The 23815-nt window shown below is 37.6% G+C and overlaps 1 protein-coding gene across 3 annotated transcripts in view; it reads left to right on the top strand.

The window, feature by feature from the left end:
- Window positions 1–23815, top strand: part of DNAJC13 (DnaJ heat shock protein family (Hsp40) member C13) — a 55853-nt gene that overhangs the window by 2519 nt on the left and 29519 nt on the right. The window contains exons 1-22 of one of the 3 annotated variants that reach the window (XM_018075570.2): window positions 3181–3346; window positions 4533–4613; window positions 8870–8945; window positions 9435–9584; window positions 9927–9968; window positions 11073–11273; window positions 12315–12521; window positions 12606–12701; window positions 12847–12938; window positions 13744–13910; window positions 14010–14089; window positions 14170–14339; window positions 15173–15272; window positions 15504–15611; window positions 16150–16305; window positions 17061–17117; window positions 18393–18514; window positions 19679–19754; window positions 20818–20913; window positions 21057–21200; window positions 22348–22362; window positions 22876–22958. In XM_018075570.2, the coding sequence (XP_017931059.1) occupies window positions 3342–3346; window positions 4533–4613; window positions 8870–8945; window positions 9435–9584; window positions 9927–9968; window positions 11073–11273; window positions 12315–12521; window positions 12606–12701; window positions 12847–12938; window positions 13744–13910; window positions 14010–14089; window positions 14170–14339; window positions 15173–15272; window positions 15504–15611; window positions 16150–16305; window positions 17061–17117; window positions 18393–18514; window positions 19679–19754; window positions 20818–20913; window positions 21057–21200; window positions 22348–22362; window positions 22876–22958 (2324 nt within the window). In that variant the 5' untranslated portion in view covers window positions 3181–3341. Of the gene's footprint in view, window positions 1–3180; window positions 3347–4532; window positions 4614–8869; window positions 8946–9434; window positions 9585–9926; window positions 9969–11072; window positions 11274–12314; window positions 12522–12605; window positions 12702–12846; window positions 12939–13743; window positions 13911–14009; window positions 14090–14169; window positions 14340–15172; window positions 15273–15503; window positions 15612–16149; window positions 16306–17060; window positions 17118–18392; window positions 18515–19678; window positions 19755–20817; window positions 20914–21056; window positions 21201–22347; window positions 22363–22875; window positions 22959–23815 lie in introns of those variants that run through there. The other 2 variants (XM_018075571.2, XM_008933535.4) reach the window with 2 other exon arrangements.

Raw genomic sequence — 23815 nt, 5'->3', positions numbered from 1 at the left:
ACCTCTTCTAAGGATCTTGTGGGCCTTATCTCTTTCTCCTCTTACAAAAAGGACTGAGAGTTCCTGCACAACAGATTAAGAAATGTGAGTTTCCACAGCTAATTAGACTGTAGTACTTTAAGAGAAGAGTACTGTTCTGGGAAGTAAAAAAAGTTTACTGCTTGTTAAAAAGCATCTGTGTGAAGATAAAACTCTGCAAGTTAGTGCACACAGCAGTGAAAGAGGCAGATGAAACCTAGACAACTAAAACATTTTAGTGCAGAAAAACTCATTTATTTCAATAATGCCTTTAAAGCTACAGAGGTGTAGATGACTGGAAATCAGACTCCAGACCTCTAAGCTAGAAGGTAGATATGTAGATCCACAGATTAACAGAACCTTGGGGATTTTTTTTCGGTGTTTTGTTCTTATTTTTTTCCTAGTTGATCCCTTATTTTATGCTCATAGTACATCTCTCTCTCAGAAAAGTCACACTTGAACTTGCTATGGGTATCTGTCCCTGTGTAGTCAAGACTTTCCAGGAATTCTAACTTGTATTTAGCCGTGCTGGAATAAATCTTTGAAAAGAAATCTCAGTTTCTTATCTGCATTTCTCTTCCTCTTTCCCCCAAGAAATCTCAGTTTCTTATCAGCATTTCTTTCTCCTCCCCCCAGTGGAACAGAATAATAGTCATGTCTGAGGCTCTGAATCCTACCTTAGCATTGGTTAAACCTTAATTTAAGAAAGATCTGCAAGTTTTGTAGTAGTAGAGGAATAATTTGATCAGGAAAAGAGTCAGTCTCAATTCTGCACTAAACTTTGGACCCGTGTTCAAACTTCTGACTTTATTTAAACTGAAGGACACTTATGTATAATTACAGCCATGCCTGTTGCTTTGATGCCTGCAAGGTCACAGCTTTGTTTCTAGCTTTACAAGTGCTACTTGGAGACTAACTTTTCTCCATTTCCTGAAATAGATTGTTTTCCCAGATGGTAGTTTTGCCTGAAGAATGGGAAATCCTGGAGAAGTGGAAAGTGCATGCAAGTTTAACACAGCTTGTGTAATATACCTACTCGTGTAAAAGGTCCCTTTGAACTAAAACTATTCTGTGTTTCTATATAGCTTGAACTCTGAGGCAGGGGGAGTCCTGGAAGCAGTTCAGGCCCCTTAGTTCAAGGGGTTGCTATTTCTGGTACATGAGGCATGCAAAAATGTGGTTTCAGCTCTTCCCCCAAAGCTGTTTCACTGCTATTTACAGTACTAAAAGGACCAAATAGGAAAGTATTGCTGAACTTTTGTTCTGTGTAAAAGCTGATTAAAATGTCCAGGGCATGTTTAGGGGAAGTGCTTTAGTTAGGCTTCTAAAAGAAGTTCCAAGTCATAGACAATATTTTGCGCGCAGGAACCTCAGATTATCTGACCAGACTGCATTCAGCATGGCTGAACTCTCTCAACCAAACAAAACGTGTTTATAAAACGTTATATACTTTCAAAATACTCGTTGCCTCTGCTCCAGTGGAAATGGAACAACTGAACTAGGTGTTTCTCTGGTTTCAAACCTTTGAGAATCATGAGTATGGGATATGGAATGGCTGTGCTGCAAAGTGTTCAAAATAACCTTTGAAGTTTTGATTTTTTTGACTACTGGATACCAAAGGACACTTAAGATGATTGTTAAAATTGGGACCTTATTGTCATGGATGCTTTTATGAGTGAAATAACAAATTTAACTCAATTTTTGTGTTGTCAGTCAGCTTTTTGAAGGTCTCTTGAATACAGGAAGAAGAGGTAAAGGTAACAAGAATGTTCTCTTATTTTAGGAAATTAATGTGATAAATCTAAGCAGGCCACTGTAGCTTACACTGGCAATATGGCTAAACTTGATTAATGATAAATCCTGATGTGTTCTGCAAAGTGAATGGTTGTATCGTCTTAGGTGCTCAAATTACATTGTATCACATTGTTGATAGCAAGAATGATGCCACACTGGTTCTGTCAGAATGAGTGAAGGAAGAAAACTTGGTTTCTTCTAAAATGTCTGTCTTTGGCATGAACTGTTTTTTTATCTTTTTGCTTATCTATTTTTGCTCTTCCTGTGGAACTAAAGACAACTGAAAAATGATTGCCGGACTTCAACGTAGCAGCTCAGAACAGTAGGCTACTGTTAGCCTTTCTCTCTGTTAAATTGCTGGAAAATGTGTGCAAGAAATAATTGTTACTAGATTTTGGCATATATTGCCTCTGTAGTAGTCTTCTCAGTGGGAGGGATAGTGACAATCACTGTCCAGAAGCACAGTGAGTAAAGCATCAAAGCTTAATGATTTTAGTAGCTTTGATCTAAAAAAAAAGTCTAGTGAATTTGTCACTTCCACTTCACGTACAATACTTCATGTATCAGTATCCTGAATCCAGTTAGATGTTAAAATTACTGGAAGCTGCTGGTAGTTCATAAAGGAGTGTTTCTCAGTTCTATATTATTAAGAGTAGATGTTTGCAACAGGAGAACATCTTGCTTTAAATACCCTAAAGCAAGTGGTGTTCAGGTTTGGGAGACTTAATAGAGCTGGTCAGAGGAGTCTGGTATTGGTGAAACTGGAATTACAGATAAATAGATCTTTTAATCCCATACTTAGTGGAGCTAGTCTTGTTATAAGCCTCTTATTTTATTTTTACTAATACATTAGTCAATGTCAAGAAAATGGCTTTGAAAGAAGGGTATGAAGATCGAGTGTCTGGCACTTTGTTCTGAGAGAGAACTTTAAAACACAAAATGATCAGACCCAAAGTGTGCTACTGTACAGTAAGCAGTTTGGATAGAGTGTACTGTGTTTATTCCAATCCATGGCAATAATAATAATACAATATAGTTCTTAAACCAGGTAAAAAAAAGAATTTGAGGAATAATCATAGAATGCTTTGGGTTGGAAGGGACCTCAAAGAACATCTCATTCCAACCCCCCTGCCGTGGTTGGGGACACCTTCCAGTAGACTAAGTTGCTCAAAGCTGAATCCAGCCCGGCCTTGAGCAATTCCAGGGATGGGCCAGTGGGGCATCCAGAGCTTCTGTGGGTAACCAGCTGAGCGTCCACTGTCTACGTCACTGACAAAGATGTTAAAACAGTGCCAGTCTACTGACATCTGAGGAATGCCACTTGTCACTGTTATCCACTTGGACATTGGGCTGTACCTCAAGTTCTCTTCAGTAGGTAGTGATGATTGTGCTGCTTCTTCACCTGAGGGAAGGAATTCTCAAGTTCATTTCAATCAGGCTATCCATTCTTCATGTTTATGACTCCATAACTGCTGCAGTCTTTGCTCAGAAAGAAAATAGCCTGGAGTTGTAGAGGGTAGAAATTAGCGATGAGGTAATGTTACGGGTCATCCATCTCAAAGTAAGAAATCTTCCTTTGCCAAATCAAGTAGAGTTAGCTGAATGTAAAAAGATAACTGGGGTTGTAATGTAACTTTGATGAATCAGTGGGGTAGTGACTGGGATTGAATTGCCTTAGAGTTACTTTGGGCAACCTCTCTGAGTTCTTGCAGACTAGCATAAGTGCCTGGTGTTTTTGGGGATGCCACCACGTTAATGGTGTAAACCTCAGAGTAGTACCAGTCATTAATCAGTAACAGGGAAGCCTGTTTTGACACATTTGAAAATAAAACTAATGCTGTAGATAAAACTGAGAGTGACAGCTTCACTTCTGTGCTTAAGCAGACATTCCCTGATTAAGTGCCTTGCCTATGGCATTGTGAAGTAAAAAGGAAGTTAATTTCCTAAGTACTGAACATGCATCTGTTTCAGTCATGGAAGATAGTGTTCAGAAGCATTCCTTAGAACTTAGCAGCTCCTAAAGCAATGATCCACTCAAGCAGTTGTGGACAAGTTTAACTAAATCCTGAGTGTGTGTTTGGGGAATAGATATTCTTATGTGAAATAAGTGTGTCAGGATGTTAGTGGTGAGATTGCTTAAACTTTTACAGCACAGGAGGGGTTCTCAGCTCTTTAAACACCATGCTTAGCTAATAAGTTTCTCAACTTCAGATTCTGTTCCAGACTGGAAAACAAACTGATATCCAGATATCTCCTTACTGTTTATTTCAGAATTGCAATAGGAGTTTGGCTTAGCTGGAGTTACGGTTATAGGGTTCTCAAATAATTTTGATACTAAACACTTTTCAGAAGTAAAGCATTCTGGAGGTGATATAAAATACACTTGAATGTGAATCTGCAAAGGTGCAGTGAAAGTAGAGTGATTGTAATAGGGCAAACAAGACATAAATTACTGGAACCTGATACTGTTAAAGAGTAGCTAGTGTAACAAATTCAGTGGAGAAACTAATAATTCATGTGCAGCTCCATGTGCAACTTAGTCCATGCACTGTTTGATAAACTTAAGTATTCCTAATTTTTTTGTGTGTGTGGAATTGACAAAACAGTGACTCGAATGTTTAAAACCCCAGTGTTTTTGTTTTGAAGCATATTGATGATTAGTGAACTTTGGTTTTAAATAAAAATCCTTAGTACTAACAGGATGTCTCCTTTGTTTTCAGGTCTTGGCACAGAATGAATATAATTAGAGAAAACAGAGATCTTGCTTGTTTCTACACAACAAAACATTCATGGAGGGGAAAGTAAGTAGTTTGAAGTTTGTTAATTTTGGGGAGGGGGGTTTAATGTTTTGCGTGACACTTCTCCCTGTTACTGGATTTAAGTGCATCCAACTGATGGGTGAAAACTGAAGTACAGGTTCCTGCTGCTCACTCTCTGAACTGACTGTATTTTCACTAGAATCAGTTTGAATTTTAAATATTGCATTATAGCCTTCCTCTGCACATGTTCCCGTGCTTCAGTGTAGCTGTGAAATGGACCACCTGACTTAGTTTCTGAGTCTCTTGAACTTACTATGTAAAGTACTAATTTGAAAGTGGAAATGCTTCTTAGAACAGGTTTGGAGAGGAGTAATGTCTTATGTACTTTAATAGATGAGGGTCACTAGTCCACACATGTACTTAACATGTTGTGTAATAGATTATCTATTAAACTACTAACTGAGATCATTTGAAGAATTCTGTTAATAGAAATAAACTTCATCCCTTTGATCTAAAAATGAATTTCAGTGATGCTGCAGAAGCTAGGGAACCTCTAATAAAAGTATCTATTAAATGATCATAGCTGGTATCTGTTATGCTGTGTCTGAAGTCAGCTGTTATGTATACTTTTTGAAGTGTCATAGGACTTTCTTTGGTATACTTACCCATTGTTGCTTTTCACATACATTGTGGAACTGGGGGGTTTTCTTGCTATCAACAACATAACAAAGAGGGCGGGTTATCTGCACCCTGGAAGTGTGAGTACTGCTTGATTCCAGTGGTCGTACAAAGAGGTCATTTCTGAATCTGTTGATTGACCAGTAAGTTGAAACTGGATATTTTTGTCTGTCTGCCAGATTCATCCTATCAAAGATTGGGAATACTGGGAAGGAAAGGAGGATGGGATATAAGGAGCAGCAGCCACAGGTCTTTCAATTGTGGTTTGAAGAACCATGAGTTGGGCTTCAGTGTCTAATGTAAAAAGCTCCCTGCCTTTTTGTCGGCAAAAATTAAAGCCCTGGGTGGTTCAGAGTCCAGACTAGACTGAGCAGTGTTCTGAGGGCAGAATCTTTCCCCTGCTAGGACAGATTCTTGATTGACTTGAAATAAATAGTTTAATATTTCAATTTATTTTGACAGAATTCTATCCAATACTTGTGTAAATTGGGTCTTACCTAAGTTATGATCCATGCATTTGGAATTGTGTGGGCATGGAGGAATAAACTGTTTCCTCTAGTAATAATAAGATACTGTGTTGGGGTAGAACATCAGAACAGTTTGTCCCTCCTAATCTTTCTGTTGCCCAGCAGAAAATGTCTGATTTCTCCCTCAGAATTTTCCGTGGCATATGTGCAAATTTATTGTGTGAGATTTGAACCACTTGTTTAAAACTAAATACATTAAACTCAGATTTCTTCTTTTGTCAAATACATTTCATTAAAGAGCCTGATGCAAGCTGTTGAACTTAAGAGTAGAATGATCTTGAACTTTGATGGTAGCATTCTAATAAACTATGAAGTCTTATAGAACTTCAGGCTAAGTCTAAAGTCTAAAACACGTTTAGTTTAAAAGTTCAGTGGTGTGTTACTTCTCTGGTAATGAAGGGGAAAGGAGTATTTAGTGAGTAATTACCTCTTGTTACATTGCAGCAGAAGCTGATATGGCTTTTAGTAGTTTTATATTGGAATTCTTAAGTCTACTCATAGTGGACTTTATACTTATGCATTCTCAGTATAATCTGTGGATAATATTAAAGAAAGCAATGTGTGGTGCTAAATGAGCCTGAACCATTTTGACTATTCATAGGATTTGTCACTTTGAGTATGGGCTATGTGTGTATCAGTTAAAGTATTTTCTAGTAATACAGATGATGATGCTCCAGTGTTAATCTGTAGTTCTCTAAAACTAGTGAACACTTTCTGTTGAGTATGGTGCTATACAATTTGTCTACCAGGTTCATCCTGGTTGAAAAAAGACTTCTATGGTGCTTTGAAAAAACTAGTGAATAGGCAATAGCCTTTTTACTGAGAAGAGGATACTTGCTTCAGCTTTTCTCAAAACATCCTGGCATTAGATATACTGCAGAGTAGTTTGAGAGATAATTAATAGTAAACTCTTAAAGACATACAGGTATAAATACCTTCCTTGCATATTTAAAGCTGAAGTTCTGGACAAGAGTATGTTTAGGCTACATGTAAGAACTGACTTTTAAATCTCCTCTGTTCATACAACAAGAGTTGGGTCTCCTGAATTTACGTAGGGAGAGGAGACAAAGGAAATGGTAACTCAGCAAATCTGCTGTTTTGTCTTATGTTCCTTGTCACATCACATATTTAGAATGCTGGATAATAAATATGCTTCCTAGATATTGAAATGCAGGCTTGAGCGTGAGGGCAGAAAAGGAAGGGACTGTAATGTTTGAAAGCTGGTCTTTCAGTTATGTGTGATCATTGCAGATCCTTATTCTGCCACAAAGCACTGTGAAGCTCTTAGTACATTAAGTGAGTAACAAAACCTTGAGCAAATAATAAACAGCTTTATTGCTTGTGATGTGCTGTTCTAAAGAACTTAAACAAACCTTATTTATAAGACACATAAAAGACAGAATACCTACCTAAATCGTGAAACAAGAGGAGAGGGAACAGTTGGTATATTCAAGGGATTTTCTTATGAACTAAGCACTGGAGCATTCTTTGACAGACTGAATATAGTGGAATTATCAGCAGCTAGAGTAGCTTTAAATGTTCTGCTTCATTAGAACAACTTCTCTTGACCTGCATCTAAAATAAGGAAAAGTCAACTATGTGGAGAAACAAATAGGCTTTTCAAGTAGATTAAACATCTTTAAGGTGGCAGATTGCTTCAATACAGATTTTTCCAAGCTTTGAAGAAAATAAGCACTTGCTTTAATTCCTAGAGATAAACTCCTCTGGGTCAGTAATGGCTTCAACTTGCAGCAGTTTGTTTGAATAATAGGGGAAAATGGAAGGGTATGAATTTTGTGAGATTGACTGTCAGATACTCTTGACCTTCCTATTATGAGAGAAGGGATATGAGGGAGCTGCTCTGAATATATCTGAAGCCCATGCAAAGTTTGACCTTATACAGAAATGATGGCTTGTGCTGCAGACCTGTCAAGTGAGAGAGAAGAAAGGACTGCAGCACAAGAATGCAGAAAGGGATGGAAGAAACGACTTGCTGCTTCTTGATGCAGTGTCTAATATGGCACAGATTCAGATTAGTTAGTCAGTCATCTTGTTGATTGTATCTTTCACACCTACAGTTTACTCAGAGCTGGAACTTAAATTCCTACATGGAATCAGTTTTAATATGGACAACTAGCCAAAGTATTTTTATTTGGTTCAAGAAAGGCATCTGTGTTCAGATCCTGTTACTTTAGTCAGAGAATACTTCCTAATACTGGCTCTGGTTCAGGCTTCCAGATAGATGACTTCCAGATAGAAGTATCCTATAATGTGAAATTTGTGCAAGTAATAAGGTACTATTAAGAATCTACTATTTCAAACTCTGATTAGTTTTGTTGCAAAACTTTCAGATTGAGAAATATATAAGAGTGTCTATTGGTTCAGGGTATATTTGGAAGATTGTCTGGGAAATGAAACCATAGTAAGGCTGCCACTTTCCACTTAATGCAACTAAATTTCTTAGCTTTAGCTCATTGCTGCTTGTTTCTGATACTTCTGAAACACAGGCAACCAGCTGTGCTGCAGGTGTTCTTTAAGCACTGGGGCAGTTAACATACTTGTGATACAGTGACTAGCTGCATAGAGAACTACAGCTCCAGTGATCTGAGATTTATGAGTTCACTAGCCTTGGTTTTCCTCAAGGTGAAGAAAATTAGGCTTGGCCATAGTGACACCTGGACTTGTTATAGTACTGTGACCAGGTGTGTAAACTGGATTATTTCATGTTACAACTCTTGTCGGAGACAGCTTCAGACAGGTGCTTTAGACTATTGCAGGAATGTTTTCTTTTTTTTTCCCCTATATATATGGTCTTTTTCGAATTTACTCTGTTCTGGTACTCCCTTTCAGTGCAAGTTCTGAGAGTCTTTGATCCTGACTTAGCCATTAACTTAGGAAAACATATGTATAAGTAAATATATTTAATAGTATTTAACTTGTATTTATTAGGGTAAACTGCAAACCATCAACAAAGAAAATACCATATGCATTTCCTAACAATGACTTGTATATAGCTTCTTAACATAATTTTTGCAGTTCAGGAGGGGTTTTTCTGTGACTTCTGGAGAAAGTTAATATTCTTTTGTATTCCAGGTATAAGCGAGTCTTTTCAGTTGGAACCCATGCCATCACCACATACAACCCCAACACACTAGAAATTACTAATCAGGTAAATACGATTTTTTTAAGTTGATTTCTGACTCATGTTCATTACCCAGAGGAAAAAGTGGCATTCAGGCTTTAGAAACTGTCCAGTCTCACAAGATCTCAGAAAAAACAGGAGATATCGTAGATGCTACAAAAGCACACCTAACAGAAATCCAGTGTCACCTTCACTAACTCCACAAATACCCAGTAGGTTTTGTACTTTAGGCAGTTTGTCTTAATTGGCCAACAGTAGTAGTTTACCTTTGGGTGTGCTGTTCCAAAGGAACTGGGATAAGTTTGATTACTGTAAAGCTATGTCCCTGAAGGGAGTCAGGACACTTACTCACTCTGCACAGTATCAGAGGAAGCTCAGGCTCATGCTGTCACGTAGCATGCTAGCTGTCATCTTATTACAGCCAGTCCCTTTTTATAGGTGCTAGGGGGTTTTGAATGGAGGAGATGTAGCTTTAAAATTGCTAACAGTATAATTTAATTACTTTCAATTGTCTAGTGGCCTTATGGAGATATCTGCAGTATTTCTCCTGTTGGAAAAGGACAAGGAACAGAATTTAGTCTCACTTTTCGCAAAGGGAGTGGAAGAAAGTCTGAGACACTTAAGTTTTCCACAGAGCACAGAACAGAACTCCTTACAGAGGCACTGGTAAGATTTTAATTTTTTTTTTTTCAAGTAAGCAGTAAGTACTTGGTTACCATTACCATTTGAGATAGCTTACTATGCTTTCTTTCCTTGCATAAAACGTAGGAAAGCAAGTTTTTGAGGTGTTATGTTAATGAATTTGATCTAGTGTCAGTTGCAGCAACTACTGCATGATTTGTAAACAGTCAGTAAAGCGACAAATACTGAATATGTTAAACTGCAATGGAATGGTGAGCCTTTTGAGGAGGCTTAGTGTGAGTCCCATAAAATAGCTTAAATGTAGACTTTCTGGATAGATTGGCTCTCATATTTGCATTCATTCATGGTTAACTTTTTTAAAAACAGAGATTCAGGACAGACTTCTCGGAAGGAAAAATCACAGGACGGGTGAGTATCTGGCTTGTCTGGATCATGTGCAGTAAAGACTTAAACTTCTACTTTGTTAATGTGTATTATGCTTGTGCTATGGGCAGTACCTAAAATAGCTTATGTAAATTTGGATCTGAAGTCTTTGAGAAGATTAAGAGTTTGTTTAAAAGCAGAAGGAACCTTTTTAACAGTAGAATATTTGAGCTCTCTTCACTTGGCGTGAGCCTTATGGTGGTGCATGGACTCTGACTGTTACTGCCAGAATACAGAGGTGTGCCATATGGAGCTCTTACTTGGAGAGAAAGGAGAAGAAAAACATAAGCTTTTATTCATTAGTCAACGTTTACTACTTATAGCACTTCACTTTCTAACTCTAAATATTTTTCTGCATAACATCCTGAACACTCCATGTAGGAATGTTGTTTCCTTGGTGGATTTCTATAAATCAGATTACAGGCAGGATTGGTGTTTACTGAATCTTGGTAGTACAGTAATAAACCAGACAGTATACAGAGCTGGACTTTATATTTTTCTTCTGGTCATAGAAGTGCTTAAAGTTGCTTTAAATAACTTAAAATATTGCATAGAAAAATCCTCAGTCATGAACATAGTAACACTGCTGGATTATGGGGGTCTCCTTTGTCTTACTGGAGTTTAGAGCAGACCTCTAACTTTTGCTGTTTTAAGTAAGTCTGTATTTGTAAGGGAGTGTGACTGCAGGAGATGAAAAATTTGCACTACAGTGATAAGCTTACCTTAATTTGACTAGCTGAATAACAGCGTGTGGTGCAAAAGCTATTTCCTTGTCAAATCATAGTGATCATGGTCTGTGAAAAGACCACCTTCTGTAATAAGAAAAGCTTATGCCCTTTTGGAATGGCTGTTTTGGGGTTGCTGTTCTTTCTTCACAAAGCATTGTTTAAGCTTGACATCCTTGTCAGTTGACAGCTATCTTCCTTTGATTCATAGTGTTCTTGATATAGATAAGAGCATTAAGGGAAATTATATAATTTTTTGAACTTACTAGATAGGAAAAGAACTGTTACTGTATAGTAAAGAAGTGTGTGTAGAGGTCTAAAAGTAGCTCTCTCTGTAGAGGTCTAAAAGTAGCTCTCTCTGCAGAGGTATAACTGCTATAAACACCACTGGAGTGATACGAGGAAACCTGTGATTCTGGAAGTGACTCCTGGAGGTATTGACCAAATTGATCCTGCAACAAATAAAGTCCTGTGCTCCTATGACTACAGAAACATTGAAGGCTTTGTTGATATTACTGGCTATCAGGGAGGCTTCTGTATCCTTTATGGAGGATTTAGTAGATTGGTGAGTATTAAAACAAAATACTTTGGTATGGTTCTTAGGATGTTTATAGCTGCATATTTAATAATGAAGGTTCAACATAGTTTGAGTGTACAAGTGCATCTTTGGGACCCTGCTGGGGAGCCTCAAGGCTTATGGACAGATTTCAAAAGGCAATTAGTTAAAATATTTGAAAACCATGTGTGAGTTGGGTTTTGTTGGGTTTTTTTGTTTTGTTTGTTTAAGAACTGCAGAGCATAAAATATCTAGTTTTTTAGGGTAATGAATATGTATGTAATGTGGACATTGGAGTTTCCTGTCATTTCTCAAAGTTACAGAAGTGACAGGCAGTGTGTCACTAATCTACCTAACTGATGGAGGGATTCTATTCAGAAATAGATTAATCAGTGGTGCTGTTGCCTCTTGTGATCTGATAATCAGAGCTTTATTTGGGAAATACTGCAGTGTGATGTTGGTTTTAAAATCTTTAAAGGGTTTCTGTGTACTGTACTGCAAGCAGCTGAAAAGGATCTTTACATTAGTAACCATGAATTATTTCCTAAATATAGCTACCTCAGTCACTACTAACAAAATTGGACTGCTGCCTAGATCAGGGTTTCCACATCTTTTGTACTACTGCATGCTTTTCTCATGCATAAAACTAGCAATATATCCTTCATCCTCTAGAGCTGCTCTAAGCTTGCCTAGCAAGGGTGGATAGCAGTCCTTGCAAATAGCAGCTGGGGCTACCACTGTGGTTCTCCTGCTCCTCTTGCCAGACTGTCAGGGTCTATTGCCCAACTTTCACTGTAATGGCATGCTAATGTGTAGTAGGGTATCCTTTAGGAATAGCTGCTATAGATTTTTTCCTTAAAGGCAAATGTAAACTTAATAATGGATCTTCTGTGTAATAAATACCTCTATACAATGCACTTAGCAAAGGCAAGCCAAGCTGCTGTGAACATTCTCCACTGTTGGATATATCGTGGAGAATTATTTACAGAACTCTGATTTCTTCAGCTGTGCTGTATTTGTCACTTTTTTTTTTCTTGTTGAAATTTGCAGCACCTGTTTGCATCTGAGCAGAGGGAGGAAATTATCAAGAGTGCAATAGAGCATGCTGGCAACTTCATAGGTATCTCTCTGCGAATAAGGAAAGAATCCCTAGAATTTGAGCAGTACTTGAATCTTCGCTTTGGAAAATACAGCAATGATGAATCTATAACATCTTTAGCAGAGTTTGTTGTTCAAAAAATAACACCTAGACACTTGGTAAGGGCATCAGACTTGAACGTATTCGGTTCCTCTAAGATGCTAAGTATTCTCTTTCCTAACATGCCTCTCTTGTTTTATAAGGAACCTGTGAAAAGGGTGCTAGCTCTTACGGAAGCTTGCTTAGTTGAGCGGGATCCAGCTACCTATAACATTGCGACTTTGAAACCTTTAGGCGAGGTAAGAGGCATCCTTTTGCAATACCACTTCTTCAAATAGAAGCACTAAAAGATAAGGATTTGTTAGTATATGTAAGACAGACTTAATTTGTAGACTAGCTAAATAACAGTGCTTCATGAATGTGATCCTTGTCCCTTATTTTCAGGTATTTGCAATAGTATGTGACTGTGAAAACCCACAGCTGTTCACCATTGAATTTATCAAAGGACAAATTCGGAAGTACTCTTCAACAGAAAGGTAACTGGAGCTCCTGTGGGTTACAAATTCAAAAGGAAGTTGCCATTTTAGTGCTTCTAGTTTCTCAGCTTCCATGAACTCTGACCCTTGGAGGTGTTAACTCAAAGCCTTCCTATTCTAGCAGTCTGCCACTTACAAATGAAGATTTGTTACAGGAACTAAATCTCTCCCATTTACCTTCCTTCCAACTTTGAGCAAATCTGTCCAGAAGTTTTCTGATAAACATGGAAGGGTGTTGGATGGTTAGATACAGCCTGTTTCTCCTAAGCAATATTGTTCTGTGTATGCTGTACTCGGATAAGGAGTATATCTGAGACAAGGAAAGAAAGCACAGTTCAAGTGATACAGAAATGTGAAGGCTGTGAACCTTTTGAGTTCTCTGTTTGAGACAGTCTTAGTTGATTCTATTTAAAACAACCAACAGCATAGTCCCTGAATGCACTTGCAGTTGTAATACAGTCTAATCCTGCTAAGTGAGGTTTTGCAGAAAGCACAGGGATGAATTGGCTCGCAACATGTGTAACTCATTAACAGATAATCTAGAATTGATCCCATTAGTGAAAGGCTGCAGCTGGCTATACTGGATGTAAGTCACCTCTCTTCTTACAGTGAATAAAGGAACACTTGAAAGTTAGTGGCTTCTTCCACAGGTGTAGCTGTTGGCACTAATGTTAGTAAGAGATTCCAAGTATTGCTGCCTTTCATTCTATGTTTGAATATTTTTTTCCCATTTTTCTTATAACTTGGTTCTTTGGCATCATTTCTCTGATATAAATTGTATTTGTGTGTCTTTGTCCCAACCCAGAGATTCTCTCCTGGCTAGCTTGTTGGATGGAGTGAGAGCTTCTGGTAATAGAGATGTCTGTGTGAAAATGACCTCCACACACAAAGGCCAGCGTTGGGGATTACTCAGTATGCCTGTAGATGAAGAAGTAGAAAGCCTTCATCTGAGGTTTTTGGCTACTCCTCCAAGTAAGCTAATGCTTCTTATATGGGTTTATAGTGCTCTTTAGAGCATCCAGATATTTAGTCAGGTACTGTGCACTTAACTGTTGTTATGTCTTCTTACAGATGGTAACTTTGCAGATGCTGTGTTCAGATTCAATGCTAACATTTCCTACAGTGGGGTACTACATGCAGTTACACAAGATGTAAGAATAAATCCTCTACTCATCATTTTAAGATGTTTTTAATGCATAAAGAAATAAATGATTGTTATTTTTTTAACCAGGGTCTGTTCTCAGAAAACAAGGAGAAACTCATTAATAATGCCATAACAGCATTGCTCTCCCAAGAGGGAGATATTGCAGCATCTAATGCAGAGCTTGAAAGCCAATTCCAAGCAGTAAGACGACTAGTGGCTTCAAAAGCAGGCTTCCTTGCCTTTACTCAGCTTCCAAAGTAAGTGATAAGTCTCTTCAAGCTTGGAAGTAGTAGGTGAAAAGTTCTTGAGCTTTTGTTAATAAATTATCTCTAAAACTGAGAAATGGAGTTAGGACTCACTTCTGAAAAAGACTGGAAGGCTCTGTACACAATTGCATTCAGTAGTGCAAGTCTGTCACCAGGCTTTAATGCAAATTGAGAATCCCAAGTAATCATTGGCAAGTAAAGCTGATTCTTTCTTTGATGAATACTCTGTCTTGAGTCAAATATGGTTTAATGTTTTTCCGAGTGGTAAAACTTCTAAAATGTACCTTCATCTGTCCTTGAAATAGGCAGTTCTTAGTTCTTGAATTATGTTGATGTTATTGCTATCCTGAGTTCAACACAAGCTAAGACAGTGTTGGGAAGCTGTTTGCTTCTGCAGTAAGTACAGGCTGCTTGGAGCTTGTGTCTTAATTAAATAGCATAAGAAAGCAGAAAAACTGTCTGTTCTGAAAATAAAAAATTCTTGGAAATATTTCTGACTAGGGACTATGGAACAACTGAATGATGTGAAGAGTACAAAAGCACTTAGTGTGAGACCTTTATTAAGTTCTGTTTCTCTGTAAATAGTATCCTGTAACTACAGAAATATGTCTCTATTTTGGTGAATGTACTTGGCATATTGTTAATACTGTAGTAACTACTAAAGTTTTCCTATCAAGGAATCTCAAATTTATGAAAATACAAAGGTACTAACTTGCTAAATGCAATGGGAATAGGCCCCTTTTGGTCACTGACTACACTTTTTATCTAAAATTAAGATTGCTATTTCCTTTCTAATCTTGGTGGTTTTTCTTTTCTCTCAAAAGATTTCGAGAACGATTAGGAGTGAAGGTTGTGAAAGCCCTCAAAAGGAACAATGATGGTGTAACCCACGCTGCTATTGACATGCTTTGTGCTCTTATGTGTGTAAGTATTAAGTTTCAGATTCTTTCACTTCAGGCTACTGAAAGATGTAGAAATAGGGACTGCCCTTCAACCTGCAGTGTGTTCAGACATGAAATAACTTGTTGTACAGTGATTTCCTGCTGAACTTGAAGTAGGATGTGCTTTTTATGTTCAGAGGGTGGCTTTTGGATTACAGCTGTTAAAAACTGAGGGTTGAAATGTGACTGCATATAAATAATTTTTTTTTTATAGCCCATGCATGATGACTATGACTTGAGGCAGGAGCAGTTGAACAAAGCTTCCCTTCTTTCTTCAAAGAAGTTCCTAGAAAATCTACTAGAGAAATTCAATTCCCATGTGGTAAGTCAAATATTGAAAACAGGTAGCTTCTTTAAGTGCTTTTTTTAATTACTATGAAAATGTTGTTGTCGTACTTGGATGTATCTTTGAATGCATTTGCACCTGCAATTGAAGTGCAGAAAATACAGATGTGTCTGGCTCTGAAGTTTATCTAATTATGTTTGGATCTTGACAGGTTAGAATGTAGCTGTCTGTGCTGCAGAACTTTAATGTCCTGCAACAAATGTTTGCATGTTTAGTATGGAAGCTGGTTGTTTCTTTTAACTAAAAGGATAGTGTAAACTCGGATTTGTGGGATTCAACTAGAAAAAGTAGTTTGTAGCACACCATTATACGAGTCATGAGTGTCTGATATGCTTTAGCCAATACTTTACCAGGGTATTGCCATACTCAGAGTAATGGCATATTCTAAACTTGTAGTTTTTGCTTGCGACCTATTTCATAGTACGACAGGGAAGAGCATCTTCAGGATCATGAATACTCTTGGACAGGGGAGAAATGCTGTATCTGTATTACATACCTGTCTTCCTAATTTCAGGATCATGGGACAGGTGCCCTAGTAATTAGTTCACTTCTGGACTTCCTGACATTTGCCCTATGTGCTCCATATAGTGAGACTACTGAGGGGCAGCAGTTTGACATGTTGTTGGAAATGGTGGCATCTAATGGAAGAACACTATTTAAGCTCTTTCAGGTAAGACTTTTTTACTATTATTATAGACTTTAGGTAGTCAGTGAACACAAAGTTTTTCTTGCTCTCCCGAAAGACGGATTTGTCTACTGTTCAGCTGATTAATGTCCCTAAACATTTTCTACCTTGGCAAATTTCTTAATGACCTATTGCTGCCTTCAGATATCAGATTGGGGTGGTTATTTTATAGTAAGTGGTATGGCAAATCATTGTAGAATAGACTGTCTAAGACTGGTTTCTAAAAACACTTTAAAATACCAGTTAAACATTAAGCTAATTCAGCAGATGCACAGATCTTCCTCTCTTTGGAGTATCTTCTGCCATTTTGTTTTTCTCTCAGTAAATGAGTTAAGAGTTAAAAAACAAGAGTAACATCCTATTCAGTAGTAAACCTGTAAGAATTCTAGGATTATTAGCTAAAATGTCATGCCTTTTTGCTGTAAAAACAGTAGGCTCTTCTGCTTTTTGGTTAGTGTCAGCTTGTGTCAGACAGTTTCCTCAGTGTTATTGCAGCTTCTCTGATATATACTACTGTTCAGTTTTGCAAAATCTGTCTGGGAGTTGCATGAGAGATTCTTGTTTAAAGGTTTAGGATAGGAGCTCTTCTTGAGGCAAGCTTTTACAAAACTGAAAAACTAACTTTTATCCAGAATTGGAGGTAGACCAGCCATGTAGATGACTGAAGGAAACTGAATCATGGATGATCTAATCTTCCGTTTTTGCACTTGAATAATTATTTTGTCAACATTCTGTTTTAGCACCCTTCCATGGCAATTGTGAAAGGAGCAGGTTTGGTAATGAAGGCAATAATAGAGGTGAGATTTTATCAATGTTAGCTGGGATAGCATGCTAAATATGTATTGTCTATTTTGGAAGTGCAATTGCTTACCAGTAAAAGTTGGTTATATTAGCTTCTCAAGATAGGGAGTGGGGAGGGGGAAGTGGGAAAGCAAGGAACAGAACACCTGTTTAATTGTGAGTGGTTTAATATAGCAACTTGCTTTATCTTACGTTTGGGGTTTGGAAAGCATGTGAGTTGGGACATAAGGTGTAGTGCCTTGCATGTTTTCATACTGCAGTCGAGATTTGGCTGTTAATGTTGTATTAGCTCACATACCTCAGAGCCACCAGACTTGTCCTGCATGTTAGAGGGTGTCTCCAGGAGGAGAGGCCATATTTTCTGGGATGCATTGCCAGATGGAATGGGACTGGGATTAGCAGGCAGTAGTGTCCCAGAGCAGACTAGTGGTGTCAACCTCTGTTCTTGCTTTGGCTTTGTTGATTTCCATACCACATAATGTATGGAACCAGTCCATACTTCTGAAGGGCTGCTCGTGATTGTTGCAGGGTGACCTTGCTAACTGACTCTTGACACTTCCTGTGTTGAAATTCAGGGCTTAAGTTAGTGCCTCATTGTATCACAATGGCTTATGCATCTGAAATCCATCTAATACTTTCTTGGAATGGAAGTGAATGAACACTTGACATAGAGGTATTATAAATCTGCAAGTTTCCATTGATAAGCCTGACAACAATAGCTAAAAGTTGCTATGCTGTTTATTGAAAGTCCTATCACTTGAATTATAGTGGGACTTAGACAAATAAAAATGCAACAAAAGGGTTTTTGTATTCATTGCAACTAATGTATCTTGACTGAGTGACAGTCTTATCCATGTGGCTGTCTAAACTGAACAGCAGCTATTAATCTTAAATGGTTACTGTTGACAAGAGTCAAGCAACAAGCAATTATATGTGGCTCTTACTTTCTGTTTAACCCTAATTTACTCTTGCAGTGTGGAAATGTTACTTGTACTACCAACCTCCTGATCTATGATGGGAAACATGCATCTTACCCTTTTCAGTGACTGTCCTCATAGATGTATCTATCAATTATCTGGTCCATGGCTTTACTACAGCTTTGAGCAGTTGCTGTGGAGAGCTTCCACTTAAAAAAATCATACTCTAGCTTCTGTTTTTTTAATATTAGTTGGTATAATTGATGGTCAAGAAGGCCTTGGAACTGTAGACTAGGATAAAAGCAGCTTAACAAAAGTTCTTTCTTTAGTAATCATCTTGCCCTGTTTCCAAAGGAAGGAGACAAAGAGATTGCTACCAAAATGCAAGATCTTGCCCTCAGTGAAGGTGCCTTACCTCGTCACTTGCACACTGCTATGTTTACAATAAGCACAGATCAAAGGATGCTTACAAATAGGTATGTCTGTCTCACTTGATATATCATGTTTTAAAAAAACTAAGTAATGGCCTAGCTAACATTAGAAGCACTGGGAGGCGAGGGAAGAAAACTTGAAGGTTTTTAGGAGAGTATTTTCCTCAGAATCTGGTTATGTTTAGACCAAGCTACAGCTGAGACTGCAGCTACTTAATAAACCCTTGATTATTTTTTGGCCAAAGTGGACTTGGGTTGGTTACTCGTTAAAGGTTCAAGTTTTGATTTATTTTTTACTTTTTTTAAATGAAGAGATTCAGGGAAAGAAAAGACAAGTAGAATGTTTGGAACTTCTAAAAAGTTTCAACTATATAAAAGCTGGTGTGCACATCTCAGACATCTTGCATGCAGGTAGGGTTACCCATCCTATCTGGGAGAGAAGTCTCCTTAGGGAAATCATTCCCTGAACAAGACAGTCAGTAGAACTTGTGAGCATGAGCTCTGAGAGTATGCTGGGGAGGATGAGTGATGATTTAATTGTTTCCACCCAAATACAAGATTATTGAAGCTTTCGCAGTGCATTCCTGACATGCTTAGAGTTGCTAGGGAATGTAAGGACAAGTGGAACTTAATGCCACTGTATGTCAGGCAGGAAAGAGTGTGAAACCATCTGTCTTACTAGTCCTGTTTAGTGCAACTGCTTATGGTTTGCTTATAAGCAATGCTTTGGTTCAGTGCAGTAGAACCCTAGTGACAAATGTTGGCAGAAAGTGTCATTTGGCATAGAAGGCAGGCTCCCAGAAAGGCTCTTCTAGCCAATAACTGGTATTAAGAACTTTAGGTAGAGCAAGTAGTGGTTCTTGATGGTTTCTAGACTCTTAACTTTAGCTGTAACTTAAGGTTGACTGGATAAATTTACACTTGATTATTAGATGTTTCTGCTCTATTGCTCAAGTGTTCTTTGAGGTCTAGATCAGAAAGCATGTGCTGCTACTGTTCACTAACTTCACTGAAACTTCTAAAGACCACACTTTAAAAGCATGCCAAGCATATACTTGAACAATATAATGCTTTGTGCTCTTACTCACTCAAGAGCACGAAGCTCTTGCTCATCTTCATTTCATCAGCATGGTAAGGGTGACAGTTTAGTGGTTTAAAAATCTGTTAAAATACTAACTTGCAGCTTGTTAATTTCAATGGCTTTTTCAGGCAGTTAAGTAGACATTTGGTTGGCCTCTGGACAGCTGAGAACAAAACTGCTATGAACTTGTTGAAGCGTATTTTGGTGAGTAAAAATGGGATATGGAGTAACGAAAGAGTAAAATCTGAGAGCCAGTGGTACCAAAAAACTTAGGGCAGTCTATATAGTAAGCAGATCCCCTTTCCCCTTCAAGGGGGTAGTCTTACTGGGGAGACCAGCAGTCTGGCATCTGATATGTAAAGGATATTGATGTCTAGTTCAAAGCATATCGGACTCTAAAAGTCTTCTGTTACTTTCTTGCTGCTTTTTAAAATAGTGTATGACACAAAACTTAAAAATAAGGTGTCTGACTTCTTTTTTTTTATTAAAAGTACAAAAATGTGGGAGACATTGTAAACATATCTCTAATGCATATAGTGTTAATAATAAATTAAGTCAACAGTTCTGTTAATGCTTTCATGCCTGTCCAACTTTGTTTGCTTGTAACATGGATAAATTTGTTTTCTGGTAGTTATGTTCTTAAACCTTTACAGCCTCCTAAAAGGTTCTTGCTAAAGTTACTTCAGTAAGTACTCAAGTTACTTCTGCCTCTTACTACTCTTCGTCTTAGGCTAGAAATGGGTTCCAGGGAGAACATAGAGTATGCAAAGTGAAGTTAGTTCAAAGAATAGTGTTGTAATCTGGGAAATTACTAACTTTTAGTTTCAAAATAGCAGTTCCTTCATTTTTGGCAGTGCAAACTGTCCTGATCTTGATTACTCTCTTAGGGAAAGGTTAGTCAAATAGGACTGTCTCATCTCTAATGTTACATGTAACATTTAGTCCATATTAGAGGATATGGATGGATTCTAGTGTTATTCATTCCCCTCAGTATTGCTGTGGGATCAATTCTTCTTCCTGCATTCTTTAGCTGCATTTAGTGCTGCTTTAAGAAACAGGATGTAGACCTCTCTGAATGATTCTGTTGAGGATGGTGGCATTTTACTAATAAGAGCAAAAAAATGCTGTAGATTTACATACTTGCTTCAGGGTAGTATACAAATTCTGTTTTGAAATCTTTAATTTAAAGAAATAATCTTGTTGCCTAATGTGATGGTTGCTGTTCATTAGCCACATGTGTGTTTACACTGTTTTTAAATGTTTTTAGCCACCAGGTTTGCTGGCGTACCTTGACAGCGCTGATCCTGTTCCTGAAAAAGATGCTGATAGGATGCATGTTAGAGATAACTTAAAAATTGCAACTGTAAGTAAATGTAGTTGTCTTACCTATGCCATATGTAGATGTACAGTCTTAGTGACTCTAATACAGACACTTTGTTGCATTGACCTGCATCAAAGATGTTGATAAATCCACAACTGTAAGGAATTAATTGTTTTATTCTGCAGGATCAGTACGGCAAGTTTAATAAAGTGCCAGAGTGGCAGAGACTGGCTGGAAAAGCTGCAAAGGAAGTTGAAAAATTTGCCAAAGAGAAAGTGGATCTAGTCTTGATGCACTGGAGAGATCGAATGGGCATAGCTCAGAAAGAGGTAAAAGTATTTGAAACTATTTGTTACAGTAACTTGATTGAGTGTGGAGAGGGACACACACTCAGCTGGTGAACAAAACTCTCTACCTCTTATTACTCTTCATCTTAGGTTAGAAATGGGTTCCAGGGAGAGCATAAAGCATGCAAATTTATTCCTTCAGGATATGTATTAAGCTTTAGCTAACCTTATCAAACTAAAATGCAGCCTATGTGCATTTCTTCTAAGTTAACTATACAGAAGAGGAAATTCCTTGAAACGTGGCAAAATTGTACATTTAAAAGAAACTCTGAATATTCTTTGCATTCAAAATTATGTACTTTGTTACTGATATTTTAATTACGGAACCTACTTAAAGAATCATAAACTCGTAGAATGGCCTGGCTTGGAAGAGACCTTAAGAATCATCTAGTTCCAACCCTCCTCCTGTGGACAGGGACACCAGGTTAGGATTCCCTTGGCTATAGGTATCACAGTGCTTAAATGGCAACACAAGACTGTACGTAAAGTCACAATTAAGACAGAAGTGATAAGTAACTGTTTTGATCTGATATTATAAGAGGATAGCTTATAACTGCTTGAGTTCTTACTGTTGGTCTTCTTTTTCCTTGACTTTTATTGCTGTGTTCTATATGACAAACTCTTTGAATTATGAGGTATTTCCCTTAACTTTCTTTATTATCTTGATTAAGCTTGTTTTTATGCATTCTGGAAATGAAATAATCTATTGTATGTGCAAGGAAGGATGAAAAGCACAATGCCTGTCTTTTTTATATAATCTGATGTAACAATAAGCTTTAATTTAGGGAAACCTTAACTTGGTAAAATCTAGCTGAAGTTTGATGCAGACTGTGGTGCACAATTTTGACAGGTAATATTTATGGAATAATGCTGAACTAGGAGAAATGGAGAAATGTGAAAAACAGTGGTGAAAGATCAAATTGCACTTTGAACATCTTGTCTAGATACTGAGTTTAAACAGTCATTTTTCTATGTGTAGTTCTGAGTTGTATAATTTCACAGTAAATGTGTGCAAGTGTAGCTTGGAAAAGGTAGCAGCAAGTTTGATGTTACCAGTTTAAATTACTTTAGTGGCTGTGGCTTGTTAAATGTACTTTTTCTTTTTCTTCCAACTTTTCATCACAATCAGGACAGAAACAATATGGTGAGTCTATATGTCTCTGCCACTTGTGTGGATTCTGTTGCTTGGACCTTCTACTTGCATGTGGTACCTCATGTAGAGTATAACATTGATTTCATGCTTCATCAAAATAGGGAACCTTTCACTGACCAAGTCAGGTTTGCATTTTATTTCTGTGACTTGCTCTAGTTACTTCCTTTCAAGAGCAAAACATTCTTCTTGTGAGTTTTCCTCTCAATCAGCTTTGGAGCTGATGAATGCTTATGGTGATGAGAACTAAGCTTTTCTCAGGGATAACTTGCTTCTAAACAAATGATTTGTTAAACAGCTGAAAGTTTCTCTGGCATGACTTAACCTGGTGTAAATAACACTTGTGCAAGTCTGTTGCTACTACTTATTAGAAAAGGAGACATTATTAATGAGGATTAACTTAGTGTGGCTTTTGAAGGAGTGTAAAAAACCCCAGCTTTCTATTTTAAAAGAGGAAAATGGGGAGTATGTGCTTCTACTAACTTGTTAAATTTGGTTCTTTTGCAGAACATGATTCAAAAGCCAGTGATATTAAGGAAACGACGCCAGAGAATAAAAATAGAGGCAAACTGGGATCTCTTCTATTACAGGTGAAAATACTAAAGTTAATATGATGGTCTCAGGTACAAGTTATTAGCTGACTGGATATTTTTGTTAGTATCTTCCGAGTTGCTGTGACTTTCCCAATATCTGCCTTCCTTGAAGCAGTGCAAGTGTTTTGTAACAGCTACTTATTAAAAAAAAAAAAAAATCCTAAGTTATGCTTAAGGATTTAGCTTCTCTTTAGGAAAGGGAGGAATTTAGAAAGCTTTTCAAATGTTATCAAACTACATCATTTTTTCCCTTGAGCCAAAAGGTAAATAACAAACTGCAGGTGTGGATCTAAATGATGTTGAAAGCCAAGCAAAATAGCACTGGAAAGCATTGTAGTTTGTTGGTGCTTCAACCTGTAAGCTACTCAAGATGTTTTAACTTTAATTGGAACAAACATGAGTTTAAGGCAGCGAAAGAGAAAGCAGCACATGGATGCTGAATTTCAAATAGTGCCACAGGTCCTAAATGCAGCTTGCTTACCTGTGAGCTCTTACAGCTGTCAGAGTTTACAAGGGAGGGGCTTCCATCTGAAAAGATATATCACTTTGGCTAGGGATGTGGTGTTTTTTAAGCGTGCTAATAAATCTTGACTGTTCAACAAACTATGAAAACAAGCTTGGGGAAATTCCATAAACTTAACTACTCCATTCAGTGAATGATGTTTTTAAATGTCAAATATAGTGTTGCATGAAAGAACTTGGGTATTAAGTTCTCCTAAACCTTGGGTATTAAAGTGCTATTCTCAGTCAGTCTCTGGATCCAAAAGCTGTTCTGTAACTGCTGCTGAAGAATATCTACTGATTGTCTTGTGACACTTCAGGCATCGACTTCTATTTGCTTATATGAACTACTT

Source organism: Manacus vitellinus, unplaced genomic scaffold, assembly GCF_001715985.3.
Source record: "Manacus vitellinus isolate BGI_N305 unplaced genomic scaffold, ASM171598v3 scaffold_3_pilon, whole genome shotgun sequence".
NCBI classification, from domain to species: Eukaryota; Metazoa; Chordata; class Aves; order Passeriformes; family Pipridae; genus Manacus; species Manacus vitellinus.
The sequence above is the reverse complement of the archived record's forward strand: the minus strand, read 5'-3'. Positions and strand labels throughout refer to the sequence as shown.